Source organism: Salmo trutta, chromosome 1, assembly GCF_901001165.1.
Source record: "Salmo trutta chromosome 1, fSalTru1.1, whole genome shotgun sequence".
Taxonomy (NCBI): Eukaryota; Metazoa; Chordata; class Actinopteri; order Salmoniformes; family Salmonidae; genus Salmo; species Salmo trutta.
Genome location: NC_042957.1, coordinates 77,843,452 through 77,868,451, shown reverse-complemented (window position 1 = coordinate 77,868,451; position 25,000 = coordinate 77,843,452). Strand labels below are relative to the sequence as shown.

Sequence of the window (25,000 nt, the reverse complement as noted above, 5' to 3'; positions counted from 1 at the left end):
CGTAGTGCTCTCTGGTTTGAACCCCGTAGTGCTCTCTGGTTTGAACCCTGTAGTGCTCTCTGGTTTGAACCCCGTAGTGCTCTCTGGTTTGAACCCCGTAGTGCTCTCTGGTTTGAACCCCGTAGTGCTCTCTGGTTTGAACCCTGTAGTGCTCTCTGGTTTGAACCCCGTAGTGCTCTCTGGTTTGAACCCCGTAGTGCTCTCTGGTTTGAACCCCGTAGTGCTTTATGGTTTGAACCCCGTAGTGCTCTCTGGTTTGAACCCTGTAGTGCTCTCTGGTTTGAACCCCGTAGTGCTCTCTGGTTTGAACCCCGTAGTGCTCTCTGGTTTGAACCCCGTAGTGCTCTCTGGTTTGAACACCGCAGTGCTCTCTGGTTTGAACCCCGTAGTGCTCTCTGGTCTGAACCCCGTAGTGCTCTCTGGTCTGAACCCCGTAGTGCTCTCTGGTTTGAACCCCGTAGTGCTCTCTGGTCTGAACCTCGTAGTCCTCTCTGGTTTGAACCCCGTAGTGCTCTCTGGTTTGAACCCCGTAGTGCTCTCTGGTTTGAACCCCGTAGTGCTCTCTGGTCTGAACCTCGTAGTCCTCTCTGGTTTGAACCCCGTAGTGCTCTCTGGTTTGAACCCCGTAGTGCTCTCTGGTTTGAACCCCGTAGTGCTCTCTGGTTTGAACCCCGTAGTGCTCTCTGGTTTGAACCCCGTAGTGCTCTCTGGTCTGAACCCCGTAGTGCTCTATGGTTTGAACCTCGTAGTGCTCTATGGTTTGAACCCCGTAGTGCTCTCTGGTTTGAACCCCGTAGTGCTCTATGGTTTGAACCCCGTAGTGCTCTCTGGTTTGAACACCGCAGTGCTCTCTGGTTTGAACCCCGTAGTGCTCTCTGGTCTGAACCCCGTAGTGCTCTATGGTTTGAACCCCGTAGTGCTCTCTGGTCTGAACCCCGTAGTGCTCTCTGGTCTGAACCTCGTAGTGCTCTATGGTTTGAACCTCGTAGTGCTCTATGGTTTGAACCCCGTAGTGCTCTCTGCTGTCAACGCTTGGGGGGGCCTGCTGCTTTACCCATTGGCTCTTCAACAGCTGCTTTGACAAACACAGCATAGCATAGTACACTGGCCAGATTGTTGTCAATAATGTCTGTGTGTGTCTCTTTCTTTCTCAGATTTGGGCCGATCCAGGGAAGTATGCTTTAATAGGAGCTGCAGCACAACTGGGTGAGTGGCATTCCTGGAGTCCTACCTCTGGTTTAGAGATGTCCCACTGACTGGTTACCTGATAGTATCAGTCTGGTTTAGAGATGTCACACTGACTGGTTACCTGATAGTATCAGTCTGGTTTAGAGATGTCACACTGTGTGTGTGTGTGTGTGTGTGTGTGTGTGTGTGTGTGTGTATATATATTATAATAACTAATGTAATGTCTCCTCTAGGGGGCATAGTGAGGATGACTCTCAGTTTAACAGTCATCATGGTGGAAGCAACAGGAAACGTAACGTACGGTCTACCCATCATGTTGGTGCTGTTGACGGCCAAGATAGTAGGAGACTACTTTGTGGAGGTGAGTCTGAGGTACATATACTATACTGACTGGGGCAAACCGTAGTGGACCAAAACAAGGCTCCCCGCCACTGTCTTGGCCTGAAGACATGTTACCCCTCTTAAATAGACACAACTATTAATGCAAGGAGTGACCATGAAAAATATCAACATAGTTTGAACCATATGTCGAGGCTGTACAGTGTTTGTTACAGATAATAGACTAATGTAGCTTATCGTTTGGTTCTGATGGGGTACAACAGTTCAATTAATATCAGCTCATGATGCAAGTTATTTTCTAGAACAATCAATTAGTATTTATTATTCATCTAGAAATCCCAAAATGGATGTAGGACTGCGCATTGCGTTAACAGCAATATCCTGTCAGTGAAGTGTGTTGAAGGGTGGGGCTAAACTCCTCCGTTGTCTTGGTGACGTAGCTACCATGTAGTAACAGCCTGAAGCTCTCCCCTGCACACCCACTGACACTGTGGGAGACTGTGTGAGAGTTCCCTGCCCACTGACACTGTGGGAGACTGTGGGAGAGTTCCCTGTCCACTGACACTGTGGGAGACTGTGTGAGAGTTCCCTGCCCACTGAGACTGTGTGAGAGTTCCCTGCCCACTGATACTGTGTGAGAGTTCCCTGCCCACTGATACTGTGTGAGAGTTCCCTGCCCACTGACACTGTGTGAGACTGTGTGAGAGTTCCCTGCCCACTGATACTGTGTGAGAGTTCCCTGCCCACTGACACTGTGTGAGACTGTGTGAGAGTTCCCTGCCCACTGATACTGTGTGAGAGTTCCCTGCCCACTGATACTGTGTGAGAGTTCCCTGTCCACTGATACTGTGGGAGAGTTCCCTGCCCACTGGCACTGTGGGAGACTGTGAGAGAGTTCCCTGCCCACTGACACTGTGGGAGACTGTGAGAGAGTTCCCTGCCCACTGAGACTGTGGGAGACTGTGAGAGAGTTCCCTGTCCACTGATACTGTGGGAGACTGTGGGAGAGTTCCCTGTCCACTGATACTGTGGGAGAGCTCCCTGCCCACTGGCACTGTGGGAGACTGTGAGAGAGTTCCCTGCCCACTGACACTGTGGGAGACTGTGAGAGAGTTCCCTGCCCACTGAGACTGTGGGAGACTGTGAGAGAGTTCCCTGCCCACTGACACTGTGTGAGACTGTGTGAGAGTTCCCTGCCCACTGATACTGTGTGAGAGTTCCCTGCCCACTGATACTGTGTGAGAGTTCCCTGTCCACTGATACTGTGGGAGAGTTCCCTGCCCACTGGCACTGTGGGAGACTGTGAGAGAGTTCCCTGCCCACTGACACTGTGGGAGACTGTGAGAGAGTTCCCTGCCCACTGAGACTGTGGGAGACTGTGAGAGAGTTCCCTGTCCACTGATACTGTGGGAGACTGTGGGAGAGTTCCCTGTCCACTGATACTGTGGGAGACTGTGGGAGAGTTCCCTGTCCACTGATACTGTGGGAGACTGTGGGAGAGTTCCCTGCCCACTGATACTGTGTGAGAGTTCCCTGCCCACTGACACTGTGGGAGACTGTGTGAGAGTTCCCTGCCCACTGACACTGTGGGAGACTGTGTGAGAGTTCCCTGCCCACTGATACTGTGGGAGACTGTGTGTTGCATCTCATCTCAGTATCTGTGGTGCTGCTCGTGGCAACGGAAGTCTCAGCTTGACCATTTGTCGTTCTGAGGTTCAGTGTGTGTGTGTCTCAGCTTGACCATTTGTCGTTCTGAGGTTCAGTGTGTGTGTCTCAGCTGACCATTTGTCGTTCTGAGGTTCAGTGTGTGTGTCTCAGTGGACCATTTGTCGTTCTGAGGTTCAGTGTGTGTGTCTCAGTGGACCATTTGTCGTTCTGAGGTTCAGTGTGTGTGTCTCAGTGGACCATTTGTCGTTCTGAGGTTCAGTGTGTAGTAATCCATCTGGTTGTTTCTTAGGGTCTGTATGACATCCACATCAAGCTGCAGAGTGTTCCCTTCCTGCACTTGGAGGCCCCTGCCACCTCCCACTGGCTAACAGCCAGGTAAGCCACTCTCTCATTGCCCGACTGCTGAGTGAGCCCTTCTCCTATAGGCTTACTGGCCGATGAGCCTGTTTCCCATTGGCATAACTACCAGTTGACCCTCTGACCTCACTACTCTCCTTTTTCTCTCTCTCCATCTGGCCCCCCCTCCATCTCTCTCCATCTGCCCCCCCCATCTCTCTCTCCATCCGTCTCGCCTTCCCTCCATCTCTCTCTCCATCTGGCCCCCCCTCTATCTCTCTCTCCATCTGGCCCCCCCTCTATCTCTCTCTCCATCTGGCCCCCCCTCCATCTCTCTCTCTCCATCCGTCTCGCCTTCCCTCCATCTCTCTCTCCATCTGCCCCCCCCTCCATCTCTCTCTCCATCTGCCCCCCCCCATCTCTCTCTCCATCCGTCTCGCCTTCCCTCCATCTCTCTCTCCATCTGCCCCCCCCTCCATCTCTCTCTCCATCTGCCCCCCCCATCTCTCTCTCCATCCGTCTCGCCTTCCCTCCATCTCTCTCTCCATCTGCCCCCCCCTCCATCTCTCTCTCCATCTGCCCCCCCATCTCTCTCTCCATCCGTCTCGCCTTCCCTCCATCTCTCTCTCCATCTGGCCCCCCCTCTATCTCTCTCTCCATCTGGCCCCCCCCTCCATCTCTCCCTCTCCATCTGGCCCCCCCTCCATCTCTCCCTCTCCATCTGCCCCCCCCTCCATCTCTCTCTCCATCTGGCCCCCCCTCCATCTCTCTCTCTCCATCTGGCCCCCCCTCCATCTCTCTCTCTCCATCTGGCCCCCCCTCCATCCTTCCTCTCTCTCAGGGAGGTGATGAGTGCCCCAGTCACCTGTTTTAACCGTATAGAAAAGGTTGGCACCATCGTGGACGTCCTTAGCAACACCTCCACCAATCACAACGGCTTCCCTGTCGTCGTGCCGGTCGCCGCTAGCGACGATGTATGGAAAGCTCCGCCCGAAGGCCATTAATGTCTTATAGTTGGGCTTGACTTCTAATTGGCTGAGAAAGTTGACTATCTCTGAATGGTCTATGACTCTCCTTCTTTCATTCATCCCTGCTTTCTGTCTTCTCTTTCACTCATCCCTTCATCCTCTCCTCAGATGGGGAAGGTCTGTGGACTCATCCTTCGTTCTCAGCTCATTGTTCTGCTCAAACACAAGGTGAGAGAAGCTCTAGGTGTCTGTCCTGTCTGTCCGTCCTGTCTGTCCTGTCTATCCTGTATAGCTGTCTGTCTGTCCTGTCTATCTGTCCTGTCTGTCTGTCCTGTCTGTCTGTCCTCTCTGTCTCTGTATTAATCTCTCTCTCTTCCTTATCTCTCACCTTCTCTCCCTCCCTGTTTCTCTCTCTCCTCTCGGTCTCTGTCTCTGTCCAGGTGTTTGTAGAGCTGGCTCGATCCAGGTTGACCCAGAGGAAGCTACAGCTGAAGGACTTTAGGGATGCCTACCCACGCTTCCCCCCCATCCAGAGTATCCACGTATCACAGGATGAGAGGGAGTGCATGATGGACCTTACAGAGTTCATGAACCCTACACCCTACACCGTACCACAGGTATATACAGTACCTTCAGAAAGTACTCATACCCCTTGATGAATTCCACATTGTGTTGTTATGACCATCTACACACAATACCCCATAATGACAAAGTGAACTTCAATGTTATCTCCTATCACAGCCATTAAACTCAAACTGTTTTAAAGTCAACTTTGGCCTCTTGGTGAAATTCATGAGCGGTTTCCTTCCTCTCCGGCAACTGAGTTAGGACGCCTGTATCTTTGTAGTGACTGGGTGATTTGATACACCATCCAAAGTGTAATTAATAACTTCACCATGCTCAAAGGGATGTTCAATGTCTGCTTTTTTTTTATTTTGACCCGTCTAGGGTTTGGGGAGTAACAGATTACATTTAGAAAGTAACCTACCAACCCTGTCTACCAATAGGAGCCCTTCTTAACGAGGCTTTGGAAAACCTCCCTGGTCTTTGTGGTTGAATCTGTGTTTGTAATTCACTACTCGACTCAGAGACTTTACAGATAATTGTGTATGTGGGGTACAGAGATGAGGTGGTGAATCAAAAATTATGTTAACCACTATTATTACACACAGACTGAGTCCATGCAACTTATTGTGACTTGTTAAGCACATTTTTACTCCTGAATTTATTTAGGCGTTTCCATAACAACGGTGTTGAATACTTATTGACTCAATACATTTCAGCTTTTCATTTGTAATTATATGTACAAATGACTAAAAACAGAATTCCACTTTGACATAATGGGGTGTTGTGTGTAGGCCAGTGACACAAAATCTACATTTATATAGAGATTTAAACTGTAACACATTTATATAGAGATTTAAACTGTAACACATCTACATTTATATAGAGATTTAAACTGTAACACATCTACATTTATATAGAGATTTAAACTGTAACACCTCTACATTTTATATAGAGATTTAAACTGTAACACATCTACATTTATATAGAGATTTAAACTGTAACACCTCTACATTTTATATAGAGATTTAAACTGTAACACATCTACATTTATATAGAGATTTAAACTGTAACACCTCTACATTTATATAGAGATTTAAACTGTAACACATCTACATTATATAGAGATTAAACTGTAACACATCTACATTTATATAGAGATTTAAACTGTAACACATCTACATTTATATAGAGATTTAAACTGTAACACATCTACATTTATATAGAGATTTAAACTGTAACACATCTACATTTATATAGAGATTTAAACTGTAACACATCTACATTTATATAGAGATTTAAACTGTAACACATCTACATTTATATAGAGATTTAAACTGTAACACATCTACATTTATATAGAGATTTAAACTGTAACACATCTACATTTATATAGAGATTTAAACTGTAACACATCTACATTTATATAGAGATTTAAACTGTAACACATCTACATTTATATAGAGATTTAAACTGTAACACATCTACATTTATATAGAGATTTAAACTGTAACACATCTACATTTATATAGAGATTAAACTGTAACACATCTACATTTATATAGAGATTTAAACTGTAACACCTCTACATTTATATAGAGATTTAAACTGTAACACCTCTACATTTATATAGAGATTTAAACTGTAACACCTCTACATTTATATAGAGATTTAAACTGTAACACCTCTACATTTATATAGAGATTTAAACTGTAACACCTCTACATTTATATAGAGATTTAAACTGTAACACCTCTACATTTATATAGAGATTTAAACTGTAACACCTCTACATTTATATAGAGATTTAAACTGTAACACCTCTACATTTATATAGAGATTTAAACTGTAACACCTCTACATTTATATAGAGATTTAAACTGTAACACCTCTACATTATATAGAGATTTAAACTGTAACACATCTACATTTATATAGAGATTTAAACTGTAAAACAACAATGTGTAAAATGTCAAGGGGTGTGAATACTTTCTGAAGGCACTGTAAAAACACACACACACACACACACACACACACACACACACGTACACACTTTTGATCGTCCCCCCCCCCCCTCTCTCCCCCAGGAGACGTCTCTTCCTCGTGTGTTTAAGTTGTTCAGAGCTCTGGGTCTCAGACACCTGGTGGTAGTGGACAGCGAGAACAGGGTGAGTTACTGTGTGTGTGTGTACACCTACGGTACTGCGTGTGTGTGATAATGTATGTGTATATACGCTGGTGTGTATAGGTTCAACTATATAGATTTTGTATCTGTTAATAGCATATATTTAATATTTTTCTACAAATGATGTCCTATTCCCTATATAGTGTACTTATACCATTTGGGACCAGTCCTTGTTCTCTAATGATGATAATAATGTATTAAATGTGGCTGTAGATGGGAGTGTTTCAGTCTTACAGTAACATACTATGCTGTTATATTGTTATGTAGAATACTGGGATCCTGATGTGATCTTTGCAGACACTGATTCAGCTTTATCTAACGTTATTAAACAGCACCATTCTGCTGTGTAGCCTGTCCTCTGAGCCTAAAGCAGAGCATATGGACAGGATGTGATCAGAAGCCTGTTCTCTGAGCCTAAAGCAGAGCATATGGACAGGATGTGATTAGTAGCCTGTTCTCTGAGCCTAAAGCAGAGCATATGGACAGGACGTGATCAGTAGCCTGTTCTCTGAGCCTAAAGCAGAGCATATGGACAGGACGTGATCAGTAGCCTGTTCTCTGAGCCTAAACCAGAGCATATGGACAGGACGTGATCAGTAGCCTGTTCTCTGAGCCTAAAGCAGAGCATATGGACAGGACGTGATCAGTAGCCTGTTCTCTGAGCATAAAGCAGAGCATATGGACAGGACGTGATCAGTAGCCTGTTCTCTGAGCCTAAAGCAGAGCATATGGACAGGATGTGATTAGTAGCCTGTTCTCTGAGCCTAAAGCAGAGCATATGGACAGGACGTGATCAGTAGCCTGTTCTCTGAGCCTAAACCAGAGCATATGGACAGGACGTGATCAGAAGCCTGTTCTCTGAGCCTAAAGCAGAGCATATGGACAGGACGTGATCAGAAGCTTTCGGAAGCACCGGCTCTTTTAATGTGGTGGGATAAAGATACAGAGAAAGTGGCATCCTCAGTCACTCTGTTCAATTTAAAACGCCTTTAAAAACAAGCAAGCGTCATACAGCTTAAGAATGCAAAAACAGCAAAGAAATGACAACTAGACTTAAAATAAGTAGACTGATGTGTGATGTCAGTGGAACCTGTGGTTCTCTCCTCTCTATAGGTTGTAGGTCTGGTATAACCTGTCTCTTCTCTCTATAGGTTGTGGGTCTGGTATAACCTGTCTCTCCTCTCTATAGGTTGTAGGTCTGGTATAACCTGTCTCTCTATAGGTTGTAGGTCTGGTATAACCTGTCTCTCTATAGGTTGTAGGTCTGGTATAACCTGTCTCTCTATAGGTTGTAGGTCTGGTATAACCTGTCTCTCTATAGGTTGTAGGTCTGGTGTAACCTGTCTCTCCTCTCTATAGGTTGTAGGTCTGGTATAACCTGTCTCTTCTCTCTATAGGTTGTAGGTCTGGTATAACCTGTCTCTCTATAGGTTGTAGGTCTGGTGTAACCTGTCTCTCCTCTCTATAGGTTGTAGGTCTGGTATAACCTGTCTCTTCTCTCTATAGGTTGTAGGTCTGGTATAACCTGTCTCTCTATAGGTTGTAGGTCTGGTATAACCTGTCGCTCCTCTCTATAGGTTGTAGGTCTGGTATAACCTGTCTCTCTATAGGTTGTAGGTCTGGTATAACCTGTCTCTCTATAGGTTGTAGGTCTGGTATAACCTGTCTCGCCTCTCTATAGGTTGTAGGTCTGGTATAACCTGTCTCTCTATAGGTTGTAGGTCTGGTATAACCTGTCTCTTCTCTCTATAGGTTGTAGGTCTGGTATAACCTGTCTCTTCTCTCTATAGGTTGTGGGTCTGGTATAACCTGTCTCTCTATAGGTTGTAGGTCTGGTATAACCTGTCTCTCTATAGGTTGTAGGTCTGGTATAACCTGTCTCTCTGTAGGTTGTAGGTCTGGTATAACCTGTCTCTCCTCTCTATAGGTTGTGGGTCTGGTATAACCTGTCTCTCTATAGGTTGTGGGTCTGGTATAACCTGTCTCTCTATAGGTTGTAGGTCTGGTATAACCTGTCTCTTCTCTCTATAGGTTGTAGGTCTGGTATAACCTGTCTCTTCTCTCTATAGGTTGTAGGTCTGGTATAACCTGTCTCTTCTCTCTATAGGTTGTCGGTCTGGTATAACCTGTCTCTCCTCTCTATAGGTTGTAGGTCTGGTATAACCTGTCTCTCTATAGGTTGTAGGTCTGGTATAACCTGTCTCTTCTCTCTATAGGTTGTAGGTCTGGTATAACCTGTCTCTCCTCTCTATAGGTTGTAGGTCTGGTATAACCTGTCTCTTCTCTCTATAGGTTGTAGGTCTGGTATAACCTGTCTCTCTATAGGTTGTAGGTCTGGTATAACCTGTCTCTCTATAGGTTGTAGGTCTGGTATAACCTGTCTCTTCTCTCTATAGGTTGTAGGTCTGGTATAACCTGTCTCTCTATAGGTTGTAGGTCTGGTATAACCTGTCTCTTCTCTCTATAGGTTGTGGGTCTGGTATAACCTGTCTCTCTATAGGTTGTAGGTCTGGTATAACCTGTCTCTCTATAGGTTGTAGGTCTGGTATAACCTGTCTCTCTATAGGTTGTAGGTCTGGTATAACCTGTCTCTCTATAGGTTGTAGGTCTGGTATAACCTGTCTCTCTATAGGTTGTAGGTCTGGTATAACCTGTCTCTCTATAAGTTGTAGGTCTGGTATAACCTGTCTCTCTATAGGTTGTAGGTCTGGTATAACCTGTCTCTTCTCTCTATAGGTTGTAGGTCTGGTATAACCTGTCTCTTCTCTCTATAGGTTGTAGGTCTGGTATAACCTGTCTCTTCTCTCTATAGGTTGTCGGTCTGGTATAACCTGTCTCTTCTCTCTATAGGTTGTCGGTCTGGTATAACCTGTCTCTCCTCTCTATAGGTTGTAGGTCTGGTATAACCTGTCTCTCTATAGGTTGTAGGTCTGGTATAACTTGTCTCTTCTCTCTATAGGTTGTAGGTCTGGTATAACCTGTCTCTCCTCTCTATAGGTTGTAGGTCTGGTATAACCTGTCTCTTCTCTCTATAGGTTGTAGGTCTGGTATAACCTGTCTCTTCTCTCTATAGGTTGTAGGTCTGGTATAACCTGTCTCTCTATAGGTTGTAGGTCTGGTATAACCTGTCTCTCCTCTCTATAGGTTGTAGGTCTGGTATAACCTGTCTCTTCTCTCTATAGGTTGTAGGTCTGGTATAACCTGTCTCTCTATAGCTTGTAGGTCTGGTATAACCTGTCTCTCTATAGGTTGTAGGTCTGGTATAACCTGTCTCTCTATAGGTTGTAGGTCTGGTATAACCTGTCTCTCTATAGGTTGTAGGTCTGGTATAACCTGTCTCTTCTCTCTATAGGTTGTAGGTCTGGTATAACCTGTCTCTTCTCTCTATAGGTTGTAGGTCTGGTATAACCTGTCTCTCCTCTCTATAGGTTGTAGGTCTGGTATAACCTGTCTCTCCTCTCTATAGGTTGTAGGTCTGGTATAACCTGTCTCTCTATAGGTTGTAGGTCTGGTATAACCTGTCTCTTCTCTCTATAGGTTGTAGGTCTGGTATAACCTGTCTCTTCTCTCTATAGGTTGTGGGTCTGGTATAACCTGTCTCTCTATAGGTTGTAGGTCTGGTATAACCTGTCTCTCTATAGGTTGTAGGTCTGGTATAACCTGTCTCTCTATAGGTTGTAGGTCTGGTATAACCTGTCTCTCTATAGGTTGTAGGTCTGGTATAACCTGTCTCTCTATATGTTGTAGGTCTGGTATAACCTGTCTCTCCTCTCTATAGGTTGTAGGTCTGGTATAACCTGTCTCTCTATAGGTTGTACGTCTGGTATAACCTGTCTCTCTATAGGTTGTAGGTCTGGTATAACCTGTCTCTCTATAGGTTGTAGGTCTGGTATAACCTGTCTCTCTATAGGTTGTAGGTCTGGTATAACCTGTCTCTCTATAGGTTGTAGGTCTGGTATAACCTGTCTCTCTATAGGTTGTAGGTCTGGTATAACCTGTCTCTTCTCTCTATAGGTTGTAGGTCTGGTTTAGCCTGTCTCTCTATAGGTTGTAGGTCTGGTATAACCTGTCTCTTCTCTCTATAGGTTGTAGGTCTGGTATAACCTGTCTCTCTATAGGTTGTAGGTCTGGTATAACCAGTCTCTTCTCTCTATAGGTTGTAGGTCTGGTTTAACCTGTCTCTTCTCTCTATAGGTTGTAGGTCTGGTATAACCTGTCTCTCTATAGCTTGTAGGTCTGGTATAACCTGTCTCTCTATAGGTTGTAGGTCTGGTATAACCTGTCTCTCTATAGGTTGTAGGTCTGGTATAACCTGTCTCTCTATAGGTTGTAGGTCTGGTATAACCTGTCTCTCTATAGGTTGTAGGTCTGGTATAACCTGTCTCTTCTCTCTATAGGTTGTAGGTCTGGTATAACCTGTCTCTCCTCTCTATAGGTTGTAGGTCTGGTATAACCTGTCTCTCCTCTCTATAGGTTGTAGGTCTGGTATAACCTGTCTCTCTATAGGTTGTAGGTCTGGTATAACCTGTCTCTCTATAGGTTGTAGGTCTGGTATAACCTGTCTCTCTATAGGTTGTAGGTCTGGTATAACCTGTCTCTCTATAGGTTGTAGGTCTGGTATAACCTGTCTCTCTATAGGTTGTAGGTCTGGTATAACCTGTCTCTTCTCTCTATAGGTTGTGGGTCTGGTATAACCTGTCTCTCTATAGGTTGTAGGTCTGGTATAACCTGTCTCTCTATAGGTTGTAGGTCTGGTATAACCTGTCTCTCTATAGGTTGTAGGTCTGGTATAACCTGTCTCTCTATAGGTTGTAGGTCTGGTATAACCTGTCTCTCTATAGGTTGTAGGTCTGGTATAACCTGTCTCTCTATAAGTTGTAGGTCTGGTATAACCTGTCTCTCTATAGGTTGTAGGTCTGGTATAACCTGTCTCTTCTCTCTATAGGTTGTAGGTCTGGTATAACCTGTCTCTTCTCTCTATAGGTTGTAGGTCTGGTATAACCTGTCTCTTCTCTCTATAGGTTGTCGGTCTGGTATAACCTGTCTCTCCTCTCTATAGGTTGTAGGTCTGGTATAACCTGTCTCTCTATAGGTTGTAGGTCTGGTATAACCTGTCTCTTCTCTCTATAGGTTGTAGGTCTGGTATAACCTGTCTCTCCTCTCTATAGGTTGTAGGTCTGGTATAACCTGTCTCTTCTCTCTATAGGTTGTAGGTCTGGTATAACCTGTCTCTTCTCTCTATAGGTTGTAGGTCTGGTATAACCTGTCTCTCTATAGGCTGATGTTAGGTCATGTAACCTGTGTCTCTAAGGCTCTATAGGTGAGGTCCTGTGGTCTACCCTGTCTCTATAGGTTAGGTCTGGTATAACCTTCTCTCTCTCTATAGGTTGTGGGTCTGGTATAACCTGTCTCTCCTCTCTATAGGTTGTAGGTCTGGTATAACCTGTCCTCTCTATAGGTTGTAGGTCTGGTATAACCTGTCTCTCTATAGGTTGTAGGTCTGGTATAACCTGTCTCTCTATAGGTTGTAGGTCTGGTATAACCTGTCTCTTCTCTCTATAGGTTGTAGGTCTGGTTTAGCCTGTCTCTCTATAGGTTGTAGGTCTGGTATAACCTGTCTCTTCTCTCTATAGGTTGTAGGTCTGGTATAACCTGTCTCTCTATAGGTTGTAGGTCTGGTATAACCAGTCTCTTCTCTCTATAGGTTGTAGGTCTGGTTTAACCTGTCTCTCCTCTCTATAGGTTGTAGGTCTGGTATAACCTGTCTCTCTATAGGTTGTAGGTCTGGTATAACCTGTCTCTCTAGGTTGTAGGTCTGGTATAACCTGTCTCTCTATAGGTTGTAGGTCTGGTATAACCTGTCTCTCTATAGGTTGTAGGTCTGGTATAACCTGTCTCTCTATAGGTTGTAGGTCTTGTTTAATCTGTCTCTCTATAGGTTGTAGGTCTGGTATAACCTGTCTCTCTATAGGTTGTAGGTCTGGTATAACCTGTCTCTCTATAGGTTGTAGGTCTGGTATAACCTGTCTCTCTATAGGTTGTAGGTCTGGTATAACCTGTCTCTCCTCTCTATAGGTTGTAGGTCTGGTATAACCTGTCTCTTCTCTCTATAGGTTGTAGGTCTGGTATAACCTGTCTCTTCTCTCTATAGGTTGTAGGTCTGGTATAACCTGTCTCTCTATAGGTTGTAGGTCTGGTATAACCTGTCTCTCTATAGGTTGTAGGTCTGGTATAACCTGTCACTCTATAGGTTGTAGGTCTGGTATAACCTGTCTCTCCTCTCTATAGGTTGTAGGTCTGGTATAACCTGTCTCTTCTCTCTATAGGTTGTAGGTCTGGTATAACCTGTCTCTATAGGTTGTAGGTCTGGTATAACCTGTCTCTCTATAGGTTGTAGGTCTGGTATAACCTGTCTCTCTATAGGTTGTAGGTCTGGTATAACCTGTCTCTCTATAGGTTGTAGGTCTGGTATAACCTGTCTCTCCTCTCTATAGGTTGTAGGTCTGGTATAACCTGTCTCTCTATAGGGTGTAGGTCTGGTATAACCTGTCTCTTCTCTCTATAGGTTGTAGGTCTGGTATAACCTGTCTCTTCTCTCTATAGGTTGTAGGTCTGGTATAACCTGTCTCTTCTCTCTATAGGTTGTAGGTCTGGTATAACCTGTCTCTTCTCTCTATAGGTTGTAGGTCTGGTATAACCTGTCTCTCTATAGGTTGTAGGTCTGGTATAACCTGTCTCTCCTCTCTATAGGTTGTAGGTCTGGTATAACCTGTCTCTCCTCTCTATAGGTTGTAGGTCTGGTATAACCTGTCTCTCCTCTCTATAGGTTGTAGGTCTGGTATAACCTGTCTCTCCTCTCTATAGGTTGTAGGTCTGGTATAACCTGTCTCTTCTCTCTATAGGTTGTAGGTCTGGTATAACCTGTCTCTTCTCTCTATAGGTTGTAGGTCTGGTATAACCTGTCTCTTCTCTCTATAGGTTGTAGGTCTGGTATAACCTGTCTCTCTATAGGTTGTAGGTCTGGTATAACCTGTCTCTTCTCTCTATAGGTTGTAGGTCTGGTATAACCTGTCTCTCTATAGGTTGTAGGTCTGGTTTAACCTGTCTCTCTATAGGTTGTAGGTCTGGTTTAACCTGTCTCTCTATAGGTTGTAGGTCTGGTTTAACCTGTCTCTCTATAGGTTGTAGGTCTGGTATAACCTGTCTCTCTATAGGTTGTAGGTCTGGTATAACCTGTCTCTCTATAGGTTGTAGGTCTGGTATAACCTGTCTCTCTATAGGTTGTAGGTCTGGTATAACCTGTCTCTCTATAGGTTGTAGGTCTGGTATAACCTGTCTCTTCTCTCTATAGGTTGTAGGTCTGGTATAACCTGTCTCTCTATAGGTTGTAGGTCTGGTATAACCTGTCTCTCCTCTCTATAGGTTGTAGGTCTGGTATAACCTGTCTCTCCTCTCTATAGGTTGTAGGTCTGGTATAACCTGTCCTCTATAGGTTGTAGGTCTGGTATAACCTGTCTCTCTATAGGTTGTAGGTCTGGTATAACCTGTCTCTCTATAGGTTGTAGGTCTGGTATAACCTGTCTCTCTATAGGTTGTAGGTCTGGTATAACCTGTCTCTCTATAGGTTGTAGGTCTGGTATAACCTGTCTCTCTATATGTTGTAGGTCTGGTATAACCTGTCTCTCCTCTCTATAGGTTGTAGGTCTGGTATAACCTGTCTCTCCTCTCTATAGGTTGTAGGTCTGGTATAACCTGTCTCTCCTCTCTATAGGTTGTAGGTCTGGTATAACCTGTCTCTCCTCTCTATAGGTTGTAGGTCTGGTATAACCTGTCTCTCTCTCTATAGGTTGTAGGTCTGGTATAACCTGTCTCTTCTCTCTATAGGTTGTAGGTCTGGTATAACCTGTCTCTTCTCTCTATAGGTTGTAGGTCTGGTATAACCTGTCTCTCTCTAGGTTTAGGTCTGGTATAACCTGTCTCTTCTCTCTATAGGTTGTAGGTCTGGTATAACCTGTCTCTTCTCTCTATAGGTTGTGGGTCTGGTATAACCTGTCTCTCTATAGGTTGTAGGTCTGGTATAACCTGTCTCTTCTCTCTATAGGTTGTAGGTCTGGTATAACCTGTCTCTCCTCTCTATAGTTTGTAGGTCTGGTATAACCTGTCTCTCTATAGGTTGTAGGTCTGGTATAACCTGTCTCTTCTCTCTATAGGTTGTAGGTCTGGTATAACCTGTCTCTTCTCTCTATAGGTTGTAGGTCTGGTATAACCTGTCTCTCCTCTCTATAGGTTGTAGGTCTGGTATAACCTGTCTCTCTATAGGTTGTAGGTCTGGTATAACCTGTCTCTCTATAGGTTGTAGGTCTGGTATAACCTGTCTCTCCTCTCTATAGGTTGTAGGTCTGGTATAACCTGTCTCTCTATAGGTTGTAGGTCTGGTATAACCTGTCTCTCCTCTCTATAGGTTGTAGGTCTGGTATAACCTGTCTCTCCTCTCTATAGGTTGTAGGTCTGGTTTAACCTGTCTCTCTATAGGTTGTAGGTCTGGTATAACCTGTCTCTCTATAGGTTGTAGGTCTGGTATAAACCGGCTCTCTATAGGTTGTAGGTCTGGTATAAAACCCCCTGTCTCTCTATAGGTGTAGGTCTGGTATAACCTGTCTCTTCTCTCTATAGGGTTGTAGGTCTGGTATAACCTGTCTCTCCTCTCTATAGGTGGTAGGTCTGGTATAACCTGTCCTCTCCTCTCTATAGGTTTGTAGGTCTGGTATAACCTGGTCTCTCCTCTCTATAGGTTGTAGGTCGGGTATAACCTGTCTCTCCTCTCTATAGGTTGAGGTCTGGTATAACCTGTCTCTTCCTCTCTATATGGTTGTAGGTCTGGTATAACCTGTCTCTTCTCTCTATAGGTTGTAGGTCTGGTATAACCTGTCTCTTCTCTCTATAGTTGTAGGTCTGGTATAACCTGTCCTCTCTATAGGTTGTAGGTCTGGTATAACCTGTCTCTTCTCTCTATAGGTTGTAGGTCTGGTATAACCTGTCTCTCTATAGGTTGTAGGTCTGGTTTAACCTGTCTCTCTATAGGTTGTAGGTCTGGTTTAACCTGTCTCTCTATAGGTTGTAGGTCTGGTTTAACCTGTCTCTCTATAGGTTGTAGGTCTGGTATAACCTGTCTCTCTATAGGTTGTAGGTCTGGTATAACCTGTCTCTCTATAGGTTGTAGGTCTGGTATAACCTGTCTCTCTATAGGTTGTAGGTCTGGTATAACCTGTCTCTCTATAGGTTGTAGGTCTGGTATAACCTGTCTCTCTATAGGTTGTAGGTCTGGTATAACCTGTCTCTCCTCTCTATAGGTTGTAGGTCTGGTATAACCTGTCTCTCCTCTCTATAGGTTGTAGGTCTGGTATAACCTGTCTCTCCTCTCTATAGGTTGTAGGTCTGGTATAACCTGTCTCTCTATAGGTTGTAGGTCTGGTATAACCTGTCTCTCTATAGGTTGTAGGTCTGGTATAACCTGTCTCTCTATAGGTTGTAGGTCTGGTATAACCTGTCTCTCTATAGGTTGTAGGTCTGGTATAACCTGTCTCTCTATATGTTGTAGGTCTGGTATAACCTGTCTCTCTATATGTTGTAGGTCTGGTATAACCTGTCTCTCCTCTCTATAGGTTGTAGGTCTGGTATAACCTGTCTCTCCTCTCTATAGGTTGTAGGTCTGGTATAACCTGTTCTCTCCTCTCTATAGGTTGTAGGTCTGGTATAACCTGTCTCTCCTCTCTATAGGTTGTAGGTCTGGTATAACCTGTCTCTTCTCTCTATAGGTTGTAGGTCTGGTATAACCTGTCTCTTCTCTCTATAGGTTGTAGGTCTGGTATAACCTGTCTCTTCTCTCTATAGGTTGTAGGTCTGGTATAACCTGTCTCTTCTCTCTATAGGTTGTAGGTCTGGTATAACCTGTCTCTTCTCTCTATAGGTTGTGGGTCTGGTATAACCTGTCTCTCTATAGGTTGTAGGTCTGGTATAACCTGTCTCTTCTCTCTATAGGTTGTAGGTCTGGTATAACCTGTCTCTCCTCTCTATAGTTTGTAGGTCTGGTATAACCTGTCTCTCTATAGGTTGTAGGTCTGGTATAACCTGTCTCTTCTCTCTATAGGTTGTAGGTCTGGTATAAACCTGTCTCTCTCTCTATAGGTTGTAGGTCTGGTATAACCTGTCTCTCCTCTCTATAGGTGGTTGGTCTGGTATATCCTGTCCTCTCTATAGGTTGTAGGTCTGGTATAACCTGTCTCTCTATAGGTTGTAGGTCTGGTATAACCTGTCTCTCCTCTCTATAGGTTGTAGGTCTGGTATAAACCTGTCTCTCTATAGGTTGTAGGTCTGGTATAACCTGTCTCTCCTCTCTATAGGTTGTAGGTCTGGTATAACCTGTCTCTCCTCTCTATAGGTTGTAGGTCTGGTTTAACCTGTCTCTCTATAGGTTGTAGGTCTGGTATAACCTGTCTCTCTATAGGTTGTAGGTCTGGTATAACCTGTCTCTCTATAGGTTGTAGGTCTGGTATAACCTGTCTCTTCTCTCTATAGGTTGTAGGTCTGGTATAACCTGTCTCGCTATAGGTTGTAGGTCTGGTATAACCTGTCTCTCTATAGGTTGTAGGTCTGGTATAACCTGTCTCTTCTCTCTATAGGTTGTAGGTCTGGTATAACCTGTCTCTTCTCTCTATAGGTTGTAGGTCTGGTATAACCTGTCTCTCTATAGTTTGTAGGTCTGGTATAACCTGTCTCTCTCTCTAAGGTTGTAGGTCTGGTATAACCTGTCTCTTCTCTCTATAGGTTGTAGGTCTGGTATAACCTGTCTCTTCTCTCTATAGGTTGTAGGTCTGGTATAACCTGTCTCTCTCTCTATAGGTTGTAGTCTGGTATAACCTGTCTCTTCTCTCTATAGGTTGTAGGTCTGGTATAACCTTGCCTCTTCTCTCTATAGGTTGTAGGTCTGGTATACCTGTCCTCTCTATAGGTTGTAGGTTCTGGTATAACCTGTCTCTTCTCTCTATAGGTTGTAGGTCTGGTATACCTGTCTCTTCTCTCTATAGGGTTGTAGGTCTGGTATAACCTGTCTCTTCTCTCTATAGGTTGTAGGTCTGGTATAACCTGTCTCTTCTCCTATAGGTTGTAGGTCTGGTATAACCTGTCGCTTCTCTCTATAGGTTGTAGGTCGGGTATAGACCTTCTCTCTATAGGTTGTATGTCTGGTATACCGTCTCTCTATAGGTTGTAGGTCTGGTATAACCTGTCTCTCTATAGGTTGTAGGTCTGGTATAACCTGTCTCTCTATAGGTTGTAGGTCTGGTATAACCTGTCTCTTCTCTCTATAGGTTGTAGGTCTGGTATAACCGGTCTCTCTATAGGTTGTAGGTCTGGTATAACCTGTCTCTTCTCTCTATAGGTTGTAGTCTGGTATAACCTGTCTCGTCTCTCTATGGTTAGGTCTGGTATAACCTGTCCTCGTCTCTCTATAGGTTGTAGGTCTGGTATAACCTGTCTCTTCTCTCTATAGGTTGTAGGTCTGGTATAACCTGTCTCTCTATAGGTTGTAGGTCTGGTATAACCTGTCTCTCTATAGGTTGTAGGTCTGGTATAACCTGTCTCTCTATAGGTTGTAGGTCTGGTATAACCTGTCTCTTCTCTCTCTATAGGTTGTAGGTCTGGTATAACCTGTCTCTCTATAGGTTGTAGGTCTGGTATAACCTGTCTCTTCTCTCTATAGGTTGTAGGTCTGGTATAACCTGTCCTCTATAGGTTGTAGGTCTGGTATAACCTGTCTCTTCTCTCTATAGGTTGTGGTCTGGTATAACCTGTCTCTCTATAGGTTGTAGGTCTGGTATAACCTGTCTCTCTATAGGTTTAGGTCTGGTATAACCTGTCTCTCTATAGGTTGTAGGTCTGGTATAACTGTCTCTCTATAGGTTGTAGGTCTGGTATAACCTGTCTCTCTCTCTATAGGTTGTAGGTCTGTGTATAACCTGTCTCTCCTCTCTATAGGTTGTAGGTCTGGTTAAAACTGTCACTCTAAATAGGTTGTAGGTCTGGTATAACCTGTCTCTCTATAGGTTGTAGGGTCCTGGTATAACCTGTCCTCTCTATAGGTTGGTAGGTCTGGTATAACGCTGTCTCCTTCTCTCTATAGGTTGTAGGGCTGGTAGTAAAACCTGTCTCTCTATAGGTTGTAGGGCTGGTTATAACCTGTCTCTCTATAGGTTGTAGGTCTGGTAATAACCTGTCTCTCTATAGGGTGTAGGTCTGGTATAACCTGTCAATTCTCTCTATAGGTTGTAGGTCTGGTAATAACCTGTCAATTCTCTCTATAGGTGTAGGTCTGGTATAACCGGTCAATTCGCTCTATAGGTGAGGGCTGGTATAACCGGTCAATTCTCTCTATAGGTGTAGGTCTGGTATAACCTGGCTCTTCTCTCTATAAGGTTGTAGGTCTGGTATAACCTGCAGGTTTTACCTGTCCCCTTCTCTCTATAGGTGTAGGTCTGGTATAACCTGTCTCTTCTTCTCTATAGGTTGTAGGTCTGGTATAACCTGTCTCTTCTCTCTATAGGTTGTAGGTCTGGTATAACCTGTCTCTTCTCTCATAGGTTGTAGGTCTGGTATAACCTGTCTCTCTATAGGTTGTAGGTCTGGTATACCTGTCTCTCTAGGTTGTAGGTCTGGTATAACCTGTCTCTCCTCTCTATAGGTTGTAGGTCTGGATAACCTATCTCTCTATAGGTTGTAGGTCGGTATAACCTGTCTCTCCTCTCTATAGGTTGTAGGTCTGGTATAACCTGTCTCCTCCTCTCTATAGGTTGTAGGTCTGGTTTAACCTGTCACTCTATAGGTTTGTAGGTCTGGTATAACCTGTCTCTCTATAGGTTTTAGGTCTGGTATAACCTGTCCTCTCTTAGGTTGTAGGTCTGGTATAACCTGTCTCTTCTCTCTATAGGTTGTAGGTCTGGTATAACCTGTCTCTCTAGGTTGTAGGTCTGGTATACCTGTCTCTCTATAGGTTGTAGGTCTGGTATAACCTGTCTCTCTATAGGTTGTAGGTCTGGTATAACCTGTCATTCTCTCTATAGGTTTGTAGGTCTGGTATAACCTGTCATTCTCTCTATAGTTGTAGGTCTGGTATAACCTGTCAATCTCCTCTATAGGTTGTAGGTCTGGTATAACCTGTCTCTTCTCTCTATAGGTTGTAGGTCTGGTATAACCTGTCTCTTCTCTCTATAGGTTGTAGTCTGGTATAACCTGTCTCTTCTCTCTATAGGTTGTAGGTCTGGTATAACCTGTCTCTCTCTCTCTCTAGGTTGTAGGTCTGGTATAACCTGTCTCTCTATAGGGTGTAGGTCTGGTATAACCTGTCTCTCTATAGGTTGTAGGTCTGGTATAACCTGTCTCTCTATAGGTTGTAGGTCTGGTATAACCTGTCTCTCTATAGGTTGTAGGTCTGGTATAACCTGTCTCTCCTCTCTATAGGTTGTAGGTCTGGTATAACCTGTCTCGCTATAGGTTGTAGGTCTGGTATAACCTGTCCTCTTCTCTCTATAGGTTGTAGGGTCTGGTATACCCTGTCCTCTCCTCCTCTATAGGTTGTAGGTCCTGGTATAACCTGTCTCTCCTCCTCTATAGGGTTGTAGGTCTGGTATAACCTGTCTCTTCTCTCTATAGGTTGAGGTCTGGGTCTATACCTGTCTCTCTTATGAGGTTGTAGGTTCTGCTTATAACCTGTCTCTTCTCGCTATAGGTTGGAGGTCTGGTATAACCTGTCCTCTCCTCTCTATAGGTTGTAGGTCTGGTATAAACCTGTCTCTCCTCTCTAATAGGTGTTGAGGTTCTGGTAGACCGTGTCCTATTCTCTCGGATAGGTTGTAGGTCGGGTATAACCATGTCTCTCTATAAGTTGTAGGTCTGGTATAACCTGTCTCTTCTCTCTATAGGTTGTAGGTCTGGTATAACCGGTCCTCTTCTCTCTAGAGGTTGTAGGTCTGGTATAACACTGTCCTCTTCTCTCTATAAGTTTGTAGGTCTGGTATAACCTGTCTCTTCTCTCTATAGGTTGTAGGTCTGGTATAACCTGTCTCTCTATAGTTGTAGGTCTGGTATAACCTGTCTCTCTATAGGTTGTAGGTCTGGTATAACCTGTCTCTCCTCTCTATAGGTGTAGTCTGGTATAACCTGTCTCTTCTCTCTATAGGTTGTAGGTCTGGTATAACCTGTCTCTCTATAGGTTGTAGGTCTGGTATAACCTGTCTCTCTCTCTATAGTTTGTAGGTCTGGTATAACCGTCTCTCTATAGGTTGTAGGTCTGGTATAACCTGTCTCTCTATATGTTGTAGGTCTGGTATAACCTGTCTCTCTATAGGTTGTAGGTCTGGTATAACCTGTCCTTCTCTCTATAGGTTGTAGGTGGTATAACCTGTCTCTCTATAGGTTGTAGGTCTGGTATAACCTGTCTCTTCTCTCTATAGGTTGTAGGTCTGGTATAACCTGTCTCTTTCTCTCTATAGGTTGTAGGTCTGGTATAACCTGTCTCTTCCTCTCTATAGGTGTAGGTCTGGATAACCTGTCTCTTCTCTCTATAGGTTGTAGTCTGGTATAACCTGTCTCTCCTCTCTATAGGTTGTAGGTCTGGTATAACCTGTCTCTCTATAGGTGTGTAGGTCTGTATAACCTTCTCTATAGGTTGTAGGTCTGGTATAACCTGTCTCTCTGTAGGTTGTATTCTGGTATAACCTTCTCTCTCTATAGGTTGTAGGTCTGGTATAACCTGTCTCTCTATAGGTAGGTCTGGTATAACCTGTCTCTCTATAGGTTGTAGGTCTGGTATAACCTGTCTCCTCTCTAGGTTGTGGTCTGGTATAACCTTCTCTTCTCTCTCTATAGGTTGTAGGTCTGGTATAACCTGCTCGCTATAGGTTGTAGGTCTGGTATAACCTGTCTCTCCTCTATAGGTTGTAGGTCTGGTTAACCTGTCTCTCTCTCTATAGGTTGTAGGTCTGGTATAACCTGTCCTCTCTCTATAGGTTGTAGGTCTGGTATAACTTTCGTCCCTTCTCTATAGGTTGGTAGGTCTGGTATAACCTGTCTCTCTATAGGTTTGTAGGTCTGGTATAACCTGTCTCTTCTCTCTATAGTTGTAGGTCTGGTATAACCTGTCTCTCCTCTCTATAGGTTGTAGTCTGGTATAACCTGTCTCTCCTCTCTATAGGTTTAGGTCTGGTATAACCTGTCTCTTCTCTCTATAGGTTGTAGGTCTGGTATAACCTGTCTCTCTATAGGTTGTAGGTCTGGTATAACCTGTCTCTTCTCTATAGGTTGTAGGTCTGGTATAACCTGTCTCTTCTCTCTATAGGTTGGTATCTGGTATAACCTGTCTCTTCTCTCTTAGGTTGTAGGTCTGGTATAACCTGTCTCTTCTCTCTATAGGTTGTAGGCTGGTATACCTGTCTCTCTATAGGTTGTAGGTCTGGTATAACCTGTCTCTCCTCTCTATAGGTTGTAGGTCTGGTATAACCTATCTCTCTATAGGTTGTAGGTCTGGTATAACCTGTCTCTCCTCTCTATAGGTTGTAGGTCTGGTATAACCTGTCTCTCCTCTCTATAGGTTGTAGGTCTGGTTTAACCTGTCACTCTATAGGTTGTAGGTCTGGTATAACCTGTCTCTCTATAGGTTGTAGGTCTGGTATAACCTGTCTCTCTATAGGTTGTAGGTCTGGTATAACCTGTCTCTTCTCTCTATAGGTTGTAGGTCTGGTATAACCTGTCTCTCTATAGGTTGTAGGTCTGGTATAACCTGTCTCTCTATAGGTTGTAGGTCTGGTATAACCTGTCTCTCTATAGTTGTAGTCTGGTAACCTGTCAATTCTCTCTATAGTTGTAGGTCTGGTAAACCTGTCAATTCTCTCTATAGGTTGTAGGTCTGGTATAACCTGTCAATTCTCTCTATAGGTTGTAGGTCTGGTATAACCTGTCTCTTCTCTCTATAGGTTGTAGGTCTGGTATAACCTGTCTCTTCTCTCTATAGGTTGTAGGTCTGGTATAACCTGTCTCTTCTCTCTATAGGTTGTAGGCTGGTATAACCTGTCTCTTCTCTCTATAGGTTGTAGTCTGGTATAACCTGTCTCTCTATAGGTTGTAGGTCTTGATACCTGTCTCCTATAGGTTGTAGGTCTGGTATAACCTGTCTCTCTGTAGGGTGTAGGTCTGGTATAACCTGTCTCTCTATAGGTTGTAGGTCTGGTATAACCTGTCTCTCTATAGGTTGTAGGTCTGGTATAACCTGTCTCTCTATAGGTGTAGGTCTGGTATAACCCTGTCTCTCCTCTCTATAGGTTGTAGTCTGGTATAACCTGTCTCGCTATAGGTTGTAGGTCTGGTATAACCTGTCTCTTCTCTCTATAGGTGTAGGTCTGGTATAACCTGTCCTCCTCTCTATAGGTTGTAGGTCTGGTATAACCTGTCTCTCCTCTCTATAGGTTGTAGGTCTGGTAACTGTCTCTTCTCTCTATAGGTTGTAGGTCTGGTATAACCTGTCCTCTTCTCTCTATAGGTTGTAGGTCTGGTATACCTGTCCTCTCTCTCTATAGGTTGTAGGTCTGGTATAACCTGTCTCTCCTCTCTATAGTTGTAGGTCTGGTATAACCTGTCTCTCCTCTCTATAGTTGTAGTCTGGTATAACCTGTCCTCTCTCTATAGGTTGTAGGTCTGGTATAACCTGTCTCTCTATAGGTTGTAGGTCTGGTATAACCTGTCTCTCCTCTCTATAGGTTGTAGGTCTGGTATAACCTGTCTCTTCTCTCTATAGGTTGTAGGTCTGGTATACCTGTCCTTCTCTCTATAGGTTGTAGGTCTGGTATAACCTGTCTCTTCTCTCTATAGGTTGTAGGTCTGGTATAACCTGTCTCTCTTAGGTTGTAGGTCTGTATAACCTGTCTCTCTATAGGTTGTAGGTCTGGTATAACCTGTCTCTCCTCTCTATAGTTGGTAGTTCTGGTATAACCTGTCTCTTCTCTCTATAGGTTGTAGGTCTGGTATACCTGTCTCTCTATAGGTTGTAGGTCTGGTATAACCTGTCTCTTCTCTATATGTTTAGGTCTGGTATAACCTGTCTCTCTATAGGTTGTAGGTCTGGTATAACCTGTCTCTCTATAGTTGTAGGTCTGGTATAACCTGTCTCTCTATAGGTTGTAGGCTGGTATAACCTGTCTCTCTATAGGTTGTAGGTCTGGTATAACCTGTCTCTCTATAGGTTGTAGGTCTGGTATAACCCTGTCTCTTCTCTCTATAGGTTGTAGGTCTGGTATAAACCTGTCTCTTCTCTCTATAGGTTGTAGGTCTGGTATAACCTGTCCTCTCTAGGTGTAGGTCTGGTATACCTGTCTCTCTCTCTATAGGTTGTAGGTCTGTATAACCTGTCTCTCCTCTCTATAGGTTGTAGGTCTGGTATAACCTGTCTCTCTATAGGTTGTAGGCTTGTATAACCTCTCTCTATAGGTAGGTCTGGTATAACCTGTCCTCTGTAGGTTGGAGGTCGGTAAACCTGTCTCTCTATAGGTTGTAGGTCTGGTATAACCTGTCTCTCTATAGGTTGTAGGTCGGTTATAACCTGTCTCTCTATAGGTTGTAGCGGTATAACCTGTCTCTCCTCCTATAGGTTGTAGGTCTGGTTAACCTGTCTCTTCTCTATAGGTTGTAGGTCTGGTATAACCTGTCTCTT

The 25,000-nt window shown here is 44.1% G+C and overlaps 1 protein-coding gene across 1 annotated transcript in view; it reads left to right on the top strand.

The window, feature by feature from the left end:
• Positions 1-25,000, top strand: part of LOC115208319 (H(+)/Cl(-) exchange transporter 7) — an 82,903-nt gene that overhangs the window by 42,859 nt on the left and 15,044 nt on the right. The window contains exons 18-24 of the mRNA XM_029776273.1: positions 1,155-1,206; positions 1,422-1,549; positions 3,485-3,570; positions 4,373-4,505; positions 4,668-4,727; positions 4,940-5,116; positions 7,151-7,231. Coding sequence (XP_029632133.1) covers positions 1,155-1,206; positions 1,422-1,549; positions 3,485-3,570; positions 4,373-4,505; positions 4,668-4,727; positions 4,940-5,116; positions 7,151-7,231 — 717 coding nt within the window. The remainder of the gene's footprint in view (positions 1-1,154; positions 1,207-1,421; positions 1,550-3,484; positions 3,571-4,372; positions 4,506-4,667; positions 4,728-4,939; positions 5,117-7,150; positions 7,232-25,000) is intronic.